Here is a 20194-nt window from a genome sequence, read left to right on the forward strand (position 1 = left end):
GACAACAACAAATCCTGCAGACTGCAGCTTTAAGTAGGTGTGGTTGAATATAGTGGGAAGCAGATGGCCTTACTTTAGCAAGAAAGGAATTGATTAGATTGAAAGACCAAGTGAAAGCAACAGCTCTGAACTTCTCTGACATTAACGTTGTATGAGGTGAGACGAGAACATGACAACCCATGAGAATGAAATTAAATGAAAGGTAGATGAGTACCCTGAGCAGTGCAGTTCATCATTATTTGTGTGTGTGTGTGTGTTTACAGAACGCCATTTAAGTTAAAGGACATGTTTGAACTGCATTTGGAACTACAGTCCTTCCTGGGGAATTGTGTTCTTGAAGTTCATTTGCCCTCTGAGCTCCTATCACATCTGAACAGAAGCACATACTATTAAAGATGGGCTCACACTTGTCACTGTGTTACTGTGTTACTGCCTTTGGAAGTAATGGATTGTTGTCGTGACCTCCTTGATAAGAAATTGTGATATGATGTGTATATATATATATATATATATATATCTCATATCTTATCACGATTTCAAGTAGCAGAGAGCCAAAAAAGCAAGTCACAAGTGTCTTTTTAGAAGTGTTGAAAAGTGCCTGGAGAGCTGAAAGTTTCCCAGTTTGCTGCTTGAAAAGAAGGGAGTATAGATCTGGGATTGCCACAAAGGAAATTCTTTAAAAAGGAGTAGGGGGGGGTTGGCGAAGTTAAAACCTTGGAGAATGTTCCGCTTGGTTGAAAAGAAACATCCAGCTTCATTGTGTTGTAGAATGCATTCTTTGTGATGCATCATGTGGATCGCATCACTTTGAAAAACATTTTTAGCAGAGAAAGTGTTCAATTGAAGACTCCTAAAAGCCGTCCACTCTCGTTGCTCTTCAGTTCATCAGGTGGAGGAACGAAGAATAACAAAAAAAAGAATGTTTCTGGTGAGCAGGGGATGGAGGAAACAGGTGGCTGTACTTTTCCTCTTAAACCTTTCGTAGTGCGGCTCAGAGACTTTGCCACCATTCCTCTTCAGGCTTCCGTTTGTGCTGCTGTGTCCTGTACGATGACTTTGTGAAGAGAGGAAGCCATTATCTTTGCCGCCTCTTAAAAAGAAAAAGTCTCAAGTCTACAGAGTGCTGATGAGGTGAGGAAGATGATGGTTTGAAGAAGGTTAACGAGCGTAACAGCAGAGAGAAAAAAAGCATTTGGAAAATAATCACAGCTAGTTGTTCACTACCTTTTTCTCCACTTTGCCGCGAAATAGCCACAATGCAAATGTGCAGATAAAAGAGCTCAATCATCCAAGATGAGCATTGAAATGGCAGTCATTAAATGTAAGTGCCTGTAAGATGACCAAAGCTTTCATGTTTCTCCAGCACACATCTTAAGCGGGCTGTTTTTTGTCAGCACGGCGAACCGCACAAACACAGACTTTATGAGACAAAGGAGGCTGTTGCTCGGCACATCATTTATTTACATAATGCACATTTTTAATGCAAGAAAGGGAAGCTTTAGTTACTGCAGTGTGTTAGAAAAATATCCAGACTCTGAATGGAGAACATTTGCGGTTGAAGCGTACATTTTTCACAGAAACTCTATCACTGTTTGACGCAGAAAAGCCTTAAATATCAGCTTAAGTAGATAACCTTATGTCAAATAATGAGAGAAAACTACCGTGCATTTTAGTATTTGATATGTTTACACGAGAGTTGGGTGTTTTCATTCAGCAGGGCAGATAGATGTGAGAGAGCAGCCTGCTTTATTTCCTGTACAGTGTTTTATTTTTTATTTTTTTACGTGTCATAGCAGGAAAGACACGGGTGGTTTAATGATCACCGCGCTCCACTTGCTCCTGCTGCTGTTCATGCTGGTTCATTATCAAGTTTTCCTGGGGCACCTGAAAGTAACTTTGCCCCTGTTGATGGCATTCATTACACCTGTGCTTTTCACACTGTGACAATTCCAAATGTCGCCGGTGAAAGAAAGAAGTCTATTCGAGACCGTTGTCATCCTCCCTCCGACTGTGTGAGATCACAAAGAAGATGCCACGGATAGCTTCTAATTAACTGAATGTCTCTCTCCCATTTGCCGATGCTTATGCTCATTAGTTCAGCGTCGGGAACGCACGGCAAAGATGGAAGAAAGCTGCTGTTCTCCAACAGAAACCTGCTGCTTGTCTGCTGTAGGATTTTGGGCTTGGCCGTTAAATGCAGAAATATTGGATCTTTCAAGCACTGCCGTACATACGAGGTCTTTGCAGGGAAAGCTGGCAGTGATGTATATTTTCTAACGGTCCCTTAAATAAAACTGCTGCAATTTTTTCACACCAATTGTGCCCAATAGTTATCTTTTAAATGTCAAAGTAAGAGTAGCGGTATTGTTTTATGGTGATGCCTCTACATTTAACAGCCCACACAGCCCAAGATGTTTGGGAGAAGACAGACATTGTGTTCTTTCAGCTCCTTCCTGCTTCTCTTCTTTGTAGAAATGATTACTTTGTGACAAAAGCTGACGTCACTCCAGCCTCTTTGTCTGCTGTATCGCAGCAATCCATTTTTTTTGTTTGCAAGGACGCACATGCTCACAAAAATGATCCCCATACGTGATTGGACTCTTTGAAGATAGCAGTGTCTTAGTGGAAGTCATTTTAAATGGATGACTGTATTTGCCAGTTATGTAGATATTTGGCTTTCGGCTTGTATTTTTTTCTTGTCATTCAAGTCTTGCAAACACCGATGTGTACTGACTGCAAGCTACAGAGTTGTTTCAGTAATTAGTTTCTGAGGGTGTACATAGACACCTATGGCTTGAGTGCTTGCATCACTTTAATCTAAAAGGGAGCGCTTGATGAGGATTTTCTCTGATCTCCAAACAAAGTTGTCATCGATGTCGCTGAGGAGCGAGACGTCCCGCTTCCTTTTTTTGCCCAGCTTTGGTATTTGGTTATCTCTACCTTTCTCATCTTCGACCCTTTCCTGTCTTATTTTGCCCTCCGTTTAATCTTCACACCCTTTACATTTGAAACCAACTTTCATCCTACCTTGTCCTCCTTGTCTTTCCTTTCTTTGAAACTCTCGCGTTTTGCGTTCGGTTGCTGGCGACATTCAGCCTAAATTAATCGAGGTTACTGGAGTTTACGTGTAGAAAACACGGTTCTAACACATGGAAAGAAAAAAGAGATTATCTTCCTTAAGCCCTTTTATGCACCTCTTTCTTCTTTTCTCCTGGCATCCCTGAGTTCTTCTGTTTTTCCTTGTTTCTCTGTGTCTTTATCTCTCATTGTTTCCCTCTCGAGCTGAGTCTAAGAAGCTGATACAGTATTCAGCTGGAGAGGAGCTGTTTGCTTTGTGATATGTTCGCTGGGCATCTGACTAATGCTGGATAAAAACCTTAGAGGTCCCTCCCGGCGTGTCCCCTCCTTGCCCTCTTCTTTAAATCCTTTCTGCACCCCTCTGGTTCTCTCTTTCTGGGTCTTCTTTGGATCTCTCTCTCCTCTGCCAGTCCCACCAGGTCTCCAGTCCTTTCACTGCACCTCCTCTTTCTCCCAGTGTCTCATAGCAGGTGTTTTTGAGGCAGCTCTACCCATGTAGTTCCTGTTTTCCCCCACCCCGCTGTCCTCTTGGTGCCCCCTGCCAGCCTAGGAGTTGCTAGAAACCTACCTAATTGGTCATTTAGCTGCGCAGGACTCCCCTCAGTGGCCCCAGAAGGCGAAACTACCACCAATTTTCAATCTTCTCTGGGGGAGTTGAGCCTTTCTTCATCATCCACGTCTATCCTGCCACAGCATAACCATATTTCAAAGAGAAATATATATATATATATATATATGTGTGTGTGTATTGAAGTATTTCTGCATGTTGCAGCAGCAGCTGTGTGACATCCCACTTTCTTTGCTGTGCCTATAGGCAGCCTCAGAATCTCGCTGAGCATTTTATGAAAGACTGTTGAGGTTAGAAATACCTAAACAAGAAAAATATTTTCAATAGCAACGTTTGCAGATGAATTGTTTTAGAAAAGGCAGGGGGGGAGCTGGCGATTTAAAGGAGATGAATAGTTAAAAAAAGGCATTGTGTCTTTTATCGCTGCTGCATATAATTGTACTAAAATGCATTAAAGGTTGGAACGGGTGCACCGCTTCCAGAAAGCGTGCTCGGAACTCACGTATCACTTCATGCAAGGTAGTGGTTAATGATAAAAAAGCTTTTTGTCTTTGGCATAGAGGGAAGGTTTCTTGCTTATTTTATTGTTTCTTTTGCGAAACGAGGGGAAAACCTTCTTTTGTGGACCTCTCATTAGCTTGTTGGCTGAGCTGGATCCGGGGTCATGAAGCGGTTCAACTCCTGTCTTCTCTGAGAAAGAAGATTCTCATTTGTTAACTCTCGTGTTCTGCGTGTGGCGGTGATGGCAGTCAGAGTAAGTAACTGAACACTGATCAGTTAAAATGTGGAACTTGAGACATTTTGAATAGCAGGTCCTGTTTTGCTCACCTTACCTTTTCTATCCGTACAAGCCACCATTTATTTATCCACAGTATTTGCCTGGGTGCTTTTCGATGAGACGGGGACGTTTTTAATAATTAAATGTAATTAATACACATTCTCTAATGCTTGTAGGTTTTTTTTTCTATTATTCTTCCCCATGATATAACCTTGTTTAAACTAAATGAATTGCTTGGATACAGAAAAACGGTGACAATCCGATAATTAAAAGAAGTTGGAGCCAGAAAAAAAACGAGCACTCTGGTGGCAAAAACAAACACATTGTTTACTAAAATCTATTTAGGACGGAGAACAAAAGTGAAAGGTTGAAGTAATTACCATTTTTCCAATCTAAATTGCCTTGTGCCTTTTCCCTGTGCAGTGATGGTTTCTGTATAACCAGCACTTTGTCTCTGATCATAAACTCAACCACTGACCACAGCTGCAAAGGCAGAATCCTAATGTTCCTTTGACCGGTTTTCTTTCCGATTCAAATGGCAGCACGACAGTCTGAGGACTGAACATTTGGACTAGCTCGAGTCAATGGTTAGGAGTGCATTGAAAACTATGTTAGAGAGACCTCGCCACCAAACTCTCTCAACTGAACTGTATTTCAAGCTTTCAAACTTTTAACACTTTGAGACATTTTAAATAACCGTCCTCTTTTTTTCCTCTCGCGGGGTTTTTGGGTTTTCGTCTTAAGCCTTGGAAAGATTTGCCACCTGTCCCTTCATATAATTTCATCCTCCATTATTTCAGTAATCGGACACATCTGTTGCATCTGTGCTGGCAGGGATTGTGGAGCTTTCGGTGTAGCAGACATGCTGTAGTACAAGATCTTAAACATCGCAGCTGTTCACTTTTGTTTAGATTAGACTCTTGGATCTGCTGCTTCTCTTGTTCCACAACCACTGAGTCATCTTTGCATCACGGGGTAACAATACTTCTCTCACTCTCCAAAGTAAAAAAGCACACATCGTGTTGTAACGTTGGCGTTGCTTGGATTCTACTGGAGTTAATGGCATTTTGGTTGATGTGCTTTCATTTTCCAAATATCAAATCAAATTTATTTGTATAGCACATTTAATGTACAAAACAATTCAAAGTGCTTTACATAAAATAAGAGCATTGCAGCGGGGAATGGAAGAAGCATTAAAAATACATAAAAGAATATAAAGAGAAACAAATAAAAGAATTAAAATGAATTAAAAACAAGCAACAGTAAAAGATACCATGCACCTGAGGTGGCATCGTTATCACGGAAATATCTAAAATCTAAATGTTTTACAGAAGAATGGCATTTTTTTTGTTTGCTTCTTTTCTACTCTCTCATCATATTGTAATTTAGCTGAATCCCCAATAGATGCATTTCTTGCTTACAAAGAGTACTCGATGTGCTGTGGCTGGCAGGCACGAGATTGTAGTAAACTTCTTTAACGAGACAAAATACTTTAGTCTCGTAAATTATTGTTATTGGCTCGATAACATAAATCATTGTTAGGTCAATCAATCATCATACAATGCTATTTCATAGTTTAGAGTCTTAGAATATACTTGGAAAATGTAAGGTGATAATATTTTCGAATGATCTCACCCGGTTTTTGACATTGGCTGCCACTGATGGCGTTGTTCGCTTGGACGTTGCCGATCTTGTATGGAAAAATGCATCTAATTTGGTTCTCAGTTTTTACAAGACACAAAGTCTTCACAGTGGATCAGTGTTAAGAGTTTTGAGACACAAAGTGGGCACTGCAGAGGGCTGTGATCCCCTTAGGATTTAAAAAAATTTTATGTCCGTCTTTTTTAGCGCTTGGTTCACTTTGGTGCCTTTTTTATCTGTTTAGGAGCTTAGCTCTGCCACAGAAATGGGGATCAGCAGTGCTTTCTGCCCCCTAGTTGTACATGCACGTCTGTGACAACGTCGCACAGAAACCCATCTACAAAAATAACAAAACACCAAAACAAGTCATGAATATCGGTTGACAAACGGCCCGTTAAGACCATGTGTTAACCCACGGGCTATTTTCCAATATGCTGCTCGGCTAAAATCCTCATTATATAAGTGCCACATAGTTTGACAAGTTTGCCCATGTGCATTTAATTCATGTCATCTGCTGTGCAGTTACCACAATGTGCTGCTGCCCCTGTCCATCACTGGTGCCGATGGAGTGGAGTGGCAGCGGCTGTAGGGCGTCTGGTGATCAATTGCTCAGCTGCACCTTGCAGAAAAGTTGTCAACCGGGGTCACAACAGACTTTGGACAAGCAATATTAATTTGTTATAACTTTGAAAATAGTTATATATATATTTTATAGACAATAACATTAAGAGAACACATTTAGTTCTTGAACAGATGTATAGATTGTGAGCATTGCAACAAAGTTCACTGGTTTGTTACATACAACAGTCTCCTGGCAGTTCATTTCAACCTTTATTGAACCTTTATTGAGAAAGGCTTCTCTCTTTGGAGTGTGTAGAAATACATGATCACAACGCACGGAGTTATTCACGTGACTTTCATTTCGGAGATCTGAGTTTGCTTCCCATAAGATGCAGTAATGTACGGTACTCCTTGCTGTCTGGTGCCACCTTAAACCACATAACTGGGCTTAGGTATTCAAAAACCTGTTGGTAAGGTTTTGGGAGTAAAATCACCTTGCTTCAAAATAGGCATCTCTGTAAAATAATATCATGTGTAGCATTTGTGCTGTTTTTCAGGCTCCATTACCCAGTCTGAAAAACTAAAGGCATTGTAATCTAATCCTCACAGTATCGACAGCTTCTCCTCTCTATCTCTTTAGAGCAGTACTTTATAATACGTTAATTTTCCAGCATTCTTTTCATTCAGCATTCATTTCAAAAGATGATCGGGCTCAGATGATTTCGATAAATCTTTGTGTTATCTACGAAGTTACTGCTCTTTAAGTCAACGGAACATGAAGTGACTGATGGGAGCAGGAAGTTTGGAGTGCTCGCTCATCACATATTCTGCATTTTCCTCAGGGATGATGAGCACGCCCTGATCCTTCAGTACTGCCAGACGCTGGGAGGGGAGGGCTCCCCGTGCAGCCAGCCCCAGAGTCCCGCCCAGATCCTGCAGGCTGTGGAGAGGGAGGAGCGAGGCGAGTTGGAGCAGATTATTGCTCGCCTGGAGGAGGAGCAGAGGTGAGCATTAAAGATGTCGAAATATTGCTGGTGTTTTATTTATTAAGATGGATAATATCTCATCTGACACTCTGTCCTGGTTGATTAGGAGTTATCCTTACGTAAAGCTGCAGAAAAGTCTGTTTTATGGTAATTGAAGATTTGTCGTCACACGTAGCTTTTTATTTACAGCCTCTTGGTGTAGTTTGAGATTCTGGGCTCACTGGAACAATCTTGTCCAAAAATCGGTACAAATATGCACACTTCCTGTCACCCTGTTGTCTTCTGTACGTCAAGTCCTTCCCCAGTTTGATTTGTTAATTACGCTGGCTTAGAGAAATGAGTGAATGTTAAATCTATTGTTGTGGAGAAGCCAGTAGCCCGACTGGAATGATTTAGCACTGATTACACACACACACGAGACTCTGGGAGGGCGGGGCGGAGAGAGTGAGCGCTTTACTGCCAGGCTAATAAATGCCAACTTAAGTAAAGCACTTCAGCTTATGGTTCTGCACCAAGACTGAGAGGGCGAGGAGGGAGTGAGACAAGAGGTATGGTGGAGGATCTTTTATGTTTGTCTATCCACTTGAAGCAGAATCTTCTCAAACAGCAGAGGTAAACATGAGTCGGGGATTTTGTTTGGCATCCCACTGTGAAGGTTCAGGATGAAGCTGTTGAATGTTGTTTGAGAGTTTTTCATGGATATCTGCAACCATACAGTATGTTTTAATTATTTGCCGTCTCCCGGTTGTCAAATTGGGAAAATAAAATGTCCAGCAACCCATTGTATTATGTCTGGAAGTACCTGCATTTGGTGTTTCTTTTTAATTACATTTTCTTTTTTGCCTGTTACCCAACTTCCGTAGGTCTTTGCAGAGGGAGTATGAGCAGCTAAAGGAGCAGCATGGCCAACGAGGGGCTGCCGCTGGAGGCCCCTGGGAATCAGAGGGCCCCTCTGCCAACCCCGATGAGGCCGATCTTCTAGCTGAAGCCAAGCGGCTGCGACAGCATAAAGGCCGGCTGGAGGCCCGCATGCACATCCTGGAGGAACACAACAAACAGTTGGAGTCTCAGCTTCACCGCCTTCGACAGCTTCTGCACCAGGTGACGTGACGCTTGCACTTCTTTGTTGGACACTTTTATCTCCAGAATCAGCAGGTTATTGGTGAAAAGAGAGGATATACAATCGTTCTTCCATGTTTCTCCAGTACAAACAGCATGGAATCAGTTCCACTCCACTCTGCATGCTTAGCTTCTGCTGGAGCCAAAAAATATCCCAAATAAATTAGAATATCCAGGCATCAGCTAACGTTTGATATCACCCAAGATCAACCGGACCATAAATGCAGATGAGACACACTAAAGAATCAAAGAGAGCTTGTTTTAACCAAAGTAAATCTTTCATTGCAAATCTCTGAGTTTGCTTTCTTTCTGACTTCAACCTTCTTTGAAAACATCAAGCGACACTGTGAGCAGTTCATGCAACACACTTTCATTGCTATATCTCAGACACACAAACCGCGTGAGGCAACTTATTTTGACGAATAGTTCGTTTCTTTGTCTTGCATCATCTACTGATTCCTCATCTTGTCCTCATCAGAAATTAGGGACTACCATTAGACCGTTTTACAGTTTGTGGCGAACCAGTTTTCACTAGATATTTAGTAATGATTTGGGTTGTGCTCTCTGAAATGAAATGAAATGAATACATTTCTCCAGAGAAATTAAGATTTTTTTTTTTACACCCATGCAGTCTCCTTTGAACATAGCACATACACGGCTTTAATTTGAACTTTACTTTCCCCATAAGTTGTCTTTCCTATTAGTTCATTAGGCTTGTTGTTGAGGAGCAGCAGGGCAGTTATCACAGTTCAGACTCATACACCAGCTGGCAGGGATGTCTCAGAGCAACTCATTAATTTAAAAAAAAGAAGGAAAAGAACTAATTAAATGAGTGAAAACACTGACATGAATTGCTTCAAATAAAAGTGAGGGATCAGCATGAATATATACTTGTAATTATTAACTCCCACATCCACACAGTTTGTGATAACTCATTCAGTTTTTGGCCTTTATGTCTCTGAATAACTAAGACGAATCAACTCTCGGATTAGATCCTAATCACAACATTTACATTCCACCCAGCATTCATCTCTCTTCCCGCTATAAATAACTTCCAGATTTGTTTTGTGCCCGACCTAAATGCTCGCTGAGGTCAGATTGTTTGTGCAGAGTGAGAAATGCACAACCCGCGAGCCAAGCGCGAAGTCATCCTGGCAAATCAGACTGAGAAAAAACTCGGGCAAGGTGCTCGCTCTTCAGCAGCCGGGGAGCTGGAAGCCCGGTAATAACTCAGGAAAAATAGGAGGCGGCTGACGTGACTCAGCAAAGTTTTTCCGCCACATTGTTACACGAGTGAGTTTGTGGAAACGACTACAACTGTTGTAGATGAACTGGGGTACAGACAAAACAATAGAAATAATTGCGTTCTTAATTGCACTGCGGCATGACATCTCTGCCTCATTTGAATTTTCGAAGGAGACTCGTTGAGATTGTTGCACTTTGAAGTCATACTGATGCTAATTCTGAAAAACCAAAATAAAAACAAGCCTAGTGGCATCCTGTGCATTCAAAAACAGCCCCTTGCTAAATAAGAACTCGTGTCGTCTGACATTTGAGTCCCTGGAGACATAAAGATATGCCAGCGTGTCTTTCCATCACCTTTGGCGAGCTACTGCCAAGCTCCGGAATAATAAACTTGGCTGGTTTGATGGCACGCATTAAATTCACTCTCCTGAAGGCCGAGCGAAGCCCCGATCTCAGCTACTCTCAGATGAGGCTGGTGATAACGTTTGTCCTCTAGGGACATTTCCAACACGTTAACCTTTACTCGCTCCTGGGGCAACAGGAGAAGAAGAAGACGGTGGTTATTAGAGGAGGGGAAAAGATTTATTTAGTTTGTTGCAGCTGAAAGGCTAAAGGGAATGAGTGATTCCTCCATAAATGTCACTGGACATGAAGTATTTGTTCCGTGGAATCAGAAAAATGACCGGTTTTATCGGCCCGTCTGACTTGGAACTAAAGTATGTGTTTATGATGCTTTTTTTTTAAACTTGTAATGACACATTAGATTATCACTCTGTGAATCTGTCTGTGGCTCAACTCTCCCGTTACCCTGAAGAAGTGTTTTCAGTGATGTTCACAGTACCTTGGGGCTCGCTTCAGGCCAAGGTAGTTGTGAACTTCACTGTTGACATTAAAGTGAGGCTAAAGGCAGCCAGTGGAAAGCATTTTGAACCAAAATAGTACGTATACTCTCACAGATAATATCCTGTTTGAAAAAAATAATAAATGCACAGGCTTGGATTATTGCAGGTCACGTGTATTTACTGTCTGCAACTTCAGCCCGAGCAGATCTTTAAATGCTTGGAGCAAAAAATGTAATAATACTAAAGGAGAGCTATTAAACTTTGATATTGTTGCTTTCAGTGTGGGCGCAAAGACTTTTGCAATATCTTTTGGCTCAGTGTCATAATTTTCATTTTAATCATTCATATTGGCAGTCGAGGAGCTTTTACTGTTGCGGTCACGGAAAAAAAATACCCTTCGAGGTCTTTGAATGTGAGTTTTATCCCCCGTTCGGAGCATTGACAGGCGCTTGTGTTTTTTTTTTTTTTCGGAAATGTTTTGGAAACACATAACAGCCACCTTTTGCCGCCCTCTGGTATTTTCTTGCTTTCGCCTGCCTCCGTGAAGCACGACTAATTTTGGAGTTGTCAAGAAGACGCCAAGCAGAATAATTATGTTAGAATGATGGAGTTTTCCTTTTTTCTCCCCCCCCTCCTTTCTTTTTCGCTTCCCTTTCTGTGTTCATCTCAGCCGGAGGTGGACTCGAGGGTAAACGGCGCGTCCTCTCCCACTGTGCAAGATCGAGGACCACTTACTGAAAACTCAGGTGAGACACTGAAGAAGAGTTGCAGGCACAGGCACACACCCTCTGTGTATGACCTTGGAATTAAGTTGCCGTGGAAAAAAAGCTGAAAGTTTAATTATGGCTCACCGGAGATAAAGCCAAGAAACTTGTTGCTCACTATGGAGGCATTTTACAGTGTGTCCGGTAAGGGAAAGCCAACTTGCTTGTGTGTTTGTGTGTTCAGATGAGCTGCTGGACCCACACAACAGCAACTCTGACCTGGCCGATGTAATGGAGCAGATTAACAACTCCTTCCCCGCATGCAGCCGTAAGTTTTCCCTCTTCTCGGCTTCTGCAGGTTTGTGTTTCTCCACGTGGTCAAAGGTCAGCAGGGGAAACGATGCTTCAGTCCGATTAGTTTTTCAGACGCCACTTTTTATTTATAGCACACAGCATGTGTGTGTTGTTTGATGAGTTTCCTAGAATACTACGTGATGCATCAAGTGATCAGCTCAGAGAGAAGCAAATCATGGTATGAATGCAAACCTTTGGAAGTGGCGAAACATTTCAGGTTATCTGTGACACTCAATTTTTCAGTCATTTCCTCCATGTTTTCTTTCGCCCACGTCCCCCACTCAAAGAAAGCTTTGTTTGTATGTGTGCTCTGCGTTCAAATGAGGACAACTCAAACAGCCTTACTTAAAACTCCTGCAATCCAGCAGAAGCAGTTCACTGTGTGCCTTTTCAAATGGTTTATGTGTTTCATTGTTATGATATGAAAGCTCAGACCCAGGCTTTAAAATGCGTTCTTCAGGGGATTCGTTGTCATTATTATTCAAATTTAGTGTTTGCCGTAATCAAAAAGCCGAAAAACTTCAGACCCTCATTATTAGCCGAGTTTGAAATAATATTCTCCTTTGGCTGATGTTATTCAAATAGAGAGCACAAATAAAATGTTCACATATTGAACCACTTTAAATTCCCCTCAGTTTTTAGGGCTGAAAATCCTACGAGGGCTTTAGTTAAAAATCCATTGTAATCTTGCAGTTGCTCCGGCATTATTAGACTTTGGTAACTGCATAGCTCCGAGGCAGCGGGACTGCAGCACAGAGCTGAGTGTGCATGAATAAGTGGGAGGCACCCGAAGGCTGATGATTTTAGCGCAGACTTGGAAAATCCTGAAAAGTTCAAGTGTTCAACATGTGTCTTTTTGTTTGGTCTTCCACAGCTTCGAGCCACTCCTCGAGACAACAGGTGAGACACAAGCGCCGCGACCTATTGGCAGCTCGTTGTTCTCTCTTTCTGCTCTGTTGTCTGTTTTGTTGGATTTGTATTTTATTAATGAGTGGGTGAAGTTGGAGCAGAGCACATTTCAGAGGTAATTATAGCTGTTGCCATAAAGGCAGAGCCCTCCATGTAGCCTTTACCTGCCTTCATATCATGCAGCCTGTGACAAAGAGGTAGCTAATGGATGTCTGTGTGAGTGCTATTAGCGGCTGCTCTCATTCTTCTGGTCTGAGGCGAAGGTACATTTTGGGACAGAAGTATTGTCAAAGCTTTTGTCTGTGACCTCCTCACTGTAATTACTTAACCCACTCTGGTGCCTCTTAACTCAGCTGCACTCATCCTTACGGACGGTATCTTCTCAGTCCACTCAGCTCGTCACTCTGCACACATGCAGTACTTTTAAATGCCAAATACCACAGACAAACTAACAAACTAGACACGTCCTCGTCTCATCATGCAGTCACGTCAGGCTTATTGTTGCTTTGTAAAATCTTCTCATGCGCACTTTGTATGCAGTACGCACAGGGAATATTCATCTATTATTCAGATTATTTATGCAATCATCATTGAGTTTTAATTCATGCAGCAGGGAAAGAAGGAAGGGGATACAAAACTGTTGATCGTTCTGTGAGTTTGAGTGTGATATCAGATGTTCATTTCAAGGGAGGCTCCATCAATCCAATGATTGACAGCTCGACTTTTTTTTTTTAACCAGTCAAAGTAAATGCATCAAACACAAAGCAGTACAGAAGTCACAACAAACCAGTTTGCAAGCATGTGTTTACTGTCAAGGGTTTTCCGTTGTGAGTCACGAAGACCCAAAGGCAGAACCGAGCTGTTACATTTCACTGGTATCGACAACGGGGGAAAAAAAGTTTTGGGAAACTCATGACGACGTTTCATCCCTCATTTGTTCATAGTGATCCAGAATTTATATTACAGAGCAGGAGTTACCTCACGGATGTGGTGTTACAAGACTTATTTATTTTTGTTTTATGCCACGAACACAATTTACTGAAAGTTGGTCCCAAAGCGGCAATTAGTTTTTATAAATTCCAACAGACATTACCACCCAAACTAAAACACTGAAAGGATTTTGGATGCTGCCAATTAGAGTTTCCAAAAAGAAAACAAGAAATGTGTGTCTGCCCAGACATTTTCTGCCAGTCTATTCACGTCGCCACACTGTTGTTCTTGGCCTGTACGTTGAGGCTTTGCTGAAAACTCATAGGAGTCTCATTTCTAACAGTAGAGCCATAGTTTCATCCATACCTACCTCCTCTGTCTCCTCCTCGCTGCGCTTCTAATGGACTATAACTGGCCCAGGACGCTGCAGTCCATTTACCAGCTTTCAAAACCGATTACCGTGTTCAAACTTCTCATGTTTCCACACAGCGATGTCTTGATGAAGAGAAATGAGGCGCGTACACCTGCTGCACCGTTCCAACTTTTAATGGGTGCACTTGAGTGCAGACACACACTTTTATGTGTTGTACTAATGTGATGTATTAACATCCCATACAGAATCTAGGGCTACAGACTGTGCTTGAAAACACTTGTAACTTCTGTTGTCTGGCTCAAGTCGGTTTGTGTGTGTGTGTGTGTGTGTGTGTGTGTGTGTGTGTGTTTTCAGGTGATGTGAGGACCGGCACCACCACGGAGTGTCTGTGTGCCGACGAGAGTGTCAGACCGTTCCCAAACAAACAATCCCTGGACCCAAAGACGCACAGAAGCAGACAACCCAACTAGTTTTACCACCATGTCTTGTACTATGCAAACTGTACATTTTATCAAGTAGATTGTATCTGATCATGAACGTCTGTCAGTTTTTTCCTTTAGATGAGCAGATGAGGATATGGACGCGGGGCTCTGTTTAGTTAAACCTGTTTGTTTTCTTTCAAAGCTTTGGTTTGGGATCAGTTTTTTTGAGTTCAGCCATCACTGGGAATCAAAGTGTTACATGTTTTTTTTTTGTTTGTTTGTTTTTTGTTTTTTTTTGTCATTCCACTGCTTTGTGCCATCTAGTTGCTTTTTTATTTGTCCATGGAAGTAGCCACAGACTTAACTGTTTGGGTGCGCACACAATTTCTGAGAAAGAGCTCTCGGTGGCCGTAAAGATGATTCGGAAAATGTACTATACCTTCTGAAATCTGTCCTGTAGCATGTTTGATGTCAAGTTCCCCTTTAAAGCATTGATATGCCGGCAGATTTTTGTCTCAACTAAGGTTTGTTAACGTAAACTTAACCCCTTGTGTGCCTATACAGCTCGTCATTCCAGGCGTGGAGGACAGGGATGAGCGTTGATGAATTATGGTGGGATTGTGAATAAAGAGAGATGTTTTTGAAAAATATAGATTTAAATCTGAAGTTGTCCCGAATCTGGCTTTGTAAGAGGCCTGCCATTATGTAGAATAGCTGTTGTGTGTTTTTTTATTTTAAGAGATATATGTTGAGAAATCAGAGGAAAGCCATGATTGCCTTGCTACCTCAGACTCAGACTCATAGACACAGTTTTGTTTGTTGTCGTCATGTACTTGTTAAAAAAGAAAAAAAAAAGGTTTGTGTGATCATTTACAAACAGTCTGGCTGATCATTTGACGCTTTAGCTTACTGTATTGGTGTACACTGCAATGAGGAGTTACCAAGTACAAAAAAAAAAAGTTCTTACTGTATCACAAAGGGTCTGTGGCCTGCTGAAGCTAGCCTCCCGTTACGATGAGTATCACTTTATCTGTTGTTGGGTTTTCCACTGGCCTTCTAGCACTGGTCCCTCACTGCGTCGTGTCGTTGTGCTCTGTGCTATCCTGTAAAACTTGTGAGACCGAACAACACTACTATAACCTCCTCTGACTGTAGGCTGATTATGATGTTGGTGGTGATTTTAACAATTACAATCATGATGAACCCTATCATGGCAGAACTGTGTCGTTTCTTCTGAGGTATGTAAAATAGATTGACCACACTACATGTACTATGGCTACGTTGTTTTATTCTAAATAAAATTTTTATAACAAGCAAAAGCACACATCCTCTCTGCTTATTTGTCTGGAGTGAATTAATTGGCCAAGTGAATATTTAAAAAAAGGCATGTTAGGTGATTTACCCCAGATAAATTCAACTGCTTCCACTCCTGGTTTGGGGAATATTGACCTCGTTACTGCTGAGCTCTCGGTTGTCATCTGGCCAGAGCTGTTATTATTCATCAGAGGAATCAATCACACAGCGAGAGGGTATATCATTATCACATGTTTGCAGGAAGCTTGCTGGGCTGAGAAAATAAACCATTCAAAATTAATTGTCGAAGCTAAGCCTTTTCACCTCTAACGGTATGAGCTGGGATGGCTTGTGGGGCAGATTGTTTGCTCCTTTCAGGGTTCGAGCCCTGGACCTCCCACATGCTCCGCGTCTGTTGCCATGGTACCGAGCCCCAAGTCGCTCCTGATGGCAGTTCATGCAGCTAGAGTCAGGTGTACACCATCTTCTTCAGCTTGTGCTCTTCTGACCCAGTTTTTGCTTCCTGAAATCAAGCGTCCTCATGGGGTCAAAGAGTACATTATTATGAAATAAGCCCATGGATGGATAGATAGATAAAAAGTGAAGCTTGAGTTATTTAAGAGGTAATTTTGCACTGCTTATCTATTGCTAGTGTTCAGTATTCCACCTTTCCTAAAGAGTGTAAGTTTTCTGATGACTTCTAACTCAGTCCCATTTCCTGTTGCTGGTTATAAATCAAAATCCGACTCCACATGTGATTTCATGGTTTAAAATGAGCTTATTTCACAACCTGTCAGGCTACATTCTGTAGTCTTTAGACTACATGAAACTCCAAATGAGTCTTTCCCTTTTTTCATCTTTATTTCTGACCTTAAAAGTGTTCTCCAGCAAAATCTCATCGAGAAGGTCTTAGTCCAAAAACCTTATTCCACTCAACATAGTTCGGAAGATATTTGATTTCTGACACATCCGATCATTTCCAGTTTTTTGCTGCACAAGTTTCCACCGTATTATCTGTGGTCTGGTAATTCGAGAAGACATTTTAAAAATGCTCCGGTAGCCAAGTGGTAATGCACCCTAATTTGATCTGGGGCTTCTGTACTTACTCTGTGAAAAGTGTTTGCATCCTCTGGGCTCCCTGAGGTGCTTAAATTAGTCTACCTCCCCCATTTCTGTAATACACTGCAAGAATGAGCGTGTATGTAGAAGTTTCTAAGTATCCAAGCACCCTTCACTAGGGAGGGGGAGTATTTATCCCCTGCTAGATAATAAAGAGAGCTGTACTCTTCTTATTAATATTAATGTGACAATTGGGCTGAAGGCGGATTTGGTTGAATCACTGCTACAACCTAATAGCCTCACATGAAACTTAAAACAAGAATGCATGGGAATCCTTTACTCCAGCTCATATTTTAATGCTGCTCTAACATTAAACTGTTAAGTTCTAGATAAGGAAAGCCTCCAAAGATAAGGGTTCTGCTAGTCAGCATAAAAAAAATCATTTGGAGAATAACTATATGATAACGATGTAAGCTATATTTTGTGGTCCTCTATGTAGAGGTCAAAACTGTGTGCCCCATATTTAAATCGGCAAGACTTGATAACGAAGAACGCTGAGACAACTTTACTGGAGTCGAAGAAAACTGACAATATTATATCGACTTAGATGAATTTTCCTGTTAATATGTAAATTTCCCATCCTCAGAAACCGCAGAAGGGCCTCAGGTTTGCTTGCAACCTGAAATTTTGTAGAAGGTTATTTAGCTTATTTAGCGTTTATGCCAACAGAGGTCCAACTGTGATTTAGCCAATTAACCTGCTTGGGAATACCGAAACAAACTAAGTTGATTTGAAAATGATTCCATCAGGCTGCTTCCAACTACATGCCCCAGTCCCCAGTTTTGATTGAACGCTTCACATGCAAATTTCTGTTTTTATGCAGATGATAATGGGATAAGCTGCTAAAGCACACGCCGACACCAGATCAGACTCTGTCTGTCACAAGCAGTTCAATCTACCTAAAACTTGTTTTGAGTTTTGGGTTTGTATCTCAGTACATATATCCTGGGGTTAAAGTCTCAAAGTCCAAAAGTAGAGACTTATGATTAAAAAAATAAATAAATAGTGGTTTATGATTAACTTGAGATACAAGCATCTTCACTTCTGGCATAAAGCAAATCTCAGCAAACTGACAATTTACTTAATTTCCCCTGTTTTAGGCTTTAGCTAGGCAGGGGATGTCAACAGCTTTCAGCTGGTTCGTTGTCTTCAGGTGTAGTTTAACATTAAATGGTGTCAAGCAAGTTGAAGGGGAGCAAACTACTCTTCCATATAAAAAAACAGCCGACATTGGGTTGAACACTGGGCAGAGTTGACCTCACAATAGTGGAGAGTGAAGACACAGTGCTCATTAAAAAAAAGAAAAATAAACTGAAATTAAGAGAAGATTTGGAGTCATTGTATCATTCTCTATTTCATTTTGTGAGCCGACTGGTTTAAATGGGTATAATACTGATTAGATTTTACAAAGTTTCAAATAAACAAATTATTAACACACTACTTCACTTTTAGTGATGTAGTTCTTTGTTGAACTTTTATTTGGCAGTTGTAAAACAATGATTATATCATCACCCTTTGGGCTAAATAAAATATTTTTTTCTTTTCTTAAACAATGACATTTGCACATTGATAAGACATGATAATAAGGACTTTTTTTCACAAATTTAAACATAGCCACGCCTCAGGATTTTGGCCAAGGAGTTTGCCTCTTGGTGGTGTGGAAACCGCTGGACTTGTGCGTCAAGTTTTCTCGTCCTATTGTCTCTACTCCTCTGAGCACCACCATCTGTGATCTGCCACAGTAATTCTTTTTGCTTTGGGCTAAAAAAAGACATGGAGATTTTGGCTTTGTGGCCTCAGCTGTCCACCAACCAAACCAGTTTTATTTTGGATTAAAAAGTGACCCTGATCGTGCTGGATGCTTATTCCATCCTTTCGTCTGCCCATTTTTCATTCATGCATCAATGCTGGCTGGCTTGCAGAGCCACTCGACAGCTGTCCTCTTTGATCAGACGCTTGGCAGGCAGCGACAGAACTGGTGCTGATGGTGTGGATGTCTTAGCGGGTAGTTGCCCCTGGCACAGGGCAGGGATGGGGTACAGATGTTAAGGGAAAAGAGACCGCAGGACCTGTGTGGAATATGTGATACAGACTGGACCCCAGAGAGGAAGCCAAGCAGCCTTTACATGGTCACAGAAACGGATTATTTTATGTCAGCAGAGAAATCTCCTTTATGCTGACACAGTGGTCCTCCATGTAAATGCTCCAGCTCCTTCGAACATGAGTTAAACTTAACAGCTCCTTCGCAGTACTTACCTGCTCAAGTTTATTGTCCCCAGCGCACTTCAGATCTCTTGAAAATGCTGAGTGTACATGGTGAGTTACCATTTGCTGCATATTAAGTCTCCCTTTGACAATTAATGATAAGAAGCTAGCTGGATGCTTTTTTAAATATTTCCGTATCGGGATTTTCCTTCTGAGGGCGGTAAAAGAACATTTAAAAAAGGAAATATACAGCACAAACTGAAAGGATACTTTCTTATTTTGCTTTTATGCACATTTTTTTAAAATAAATTTTTCAGGAAAATTCAATTACCTACTCCATTTTGTAATAGACTTACTCATGATATCTGTTAGGGTTCAGTGACAAACAAACCAAAACTGGTTGCTCTGAAATGAAAGCTGTGGGAGGTGAGTGTGGAGTTAGTATTTTGCCAGTTTTTATTTCAGCATGGACCATTAGCTGCATGCCAAGTCACTGACATTACTGCCCACTGTTTTTAGAGACCTGCTGCCACCACACATGAGGCCGGGCACACACGATGGGCATTTTGTTTGAGCTGTAAAAGGGGTTCCATTATCATATCTGGAAAATAAGACCAGGGTCTTTGTTGTGTTGCATACAGCATACAGAAATAATCACATTTCGCTACTGCATTTTGTGCACACATCTGTGTATGTGTGTGTTACTTAGAGAGTTGTGATAAATGATGGTAACTAATGTATCTAGCCACAGGCCAGTCTTATGCTCATCTCCCTGCTGTGGTTGACAGGTAGCGTTGACAGATACCCCCCCCCCCCCCCATTGCTTTGCCATCCTCCAGATTTTGAGGGAGAAACATTCTGAATTATTAAAGGACTGCTTGTGGTCATGAGAAACACTCTCGGAACCCTGTTGCCACAACAGCATGATGATAGTATAACTGGGCGAATTTGAAATGAGAAATTTAAAAAAAAAAGAAGTTAGGAGCTGCAGTTATGCATTCCATATTTTGAAATGAGAGTGGAACTGATGCTGTTAAATTACCAGAGGCCTTTCTGATAAATTCTCC

General features: G+C 41.5%; 1 protein-coding gene across 7 annotated transcripts in view; it reads left to right on the forward strand.

Moving 5' to 3' along the window:
• The window catches only part of utrn (utrophin), a 163933-nt gene extending 148104 nt beyond the window's left edge, over window positions 1–15829 (forward strand). For all 7 annotated transcript variants that reach the window (XM_075459716.1, XM_075459715.1, XM_075459717.1 and 4 more), the window contains 6 exons: window positions 7469–7630; window positions 8476–8713; window positions 11489–11564; window positions 11767–11850; window positions 12751–12776; window positions 14443–15829. In XM_075459716.1, the coding sequence (XP_075315831.1) occupies window positions 7469–7630; window positions 8476–8713; window positions 11489–11564; window positions 11767–11850; window positions 12751–12776; window positions 14443–14451 (595 nt within the window). In that variant the 3' untranslated portion in view covers window positions 14452–15829. The remainder of the gene's footprint in view (window positions 1–7468; window positions 7631–8475; window positions 8714–11488; window positions 11565–11766; window positions 11851–12750; window positions 12777–14442) is intronic.
• The last annotated feature ends 4365 nt before the right edge of the window (window positions 15830–20194 follow it).

This window comes from Odontesthes bonariensis, chromosome 24 (genome assembly GCF_027942865.1).
Source record: "Odontesthes bonariensis isolate fOdoBon6 chromosome 24, fOdoBon6.hap1, whole genome shotgun sequence".
NCBI classification, from domain to species: Eukaryota; Metazoa; Chordata; class Actinopteri; order Atheriniformes; family Atherinopsidae; genus Odontesthes; species Odontesthes bonariensis.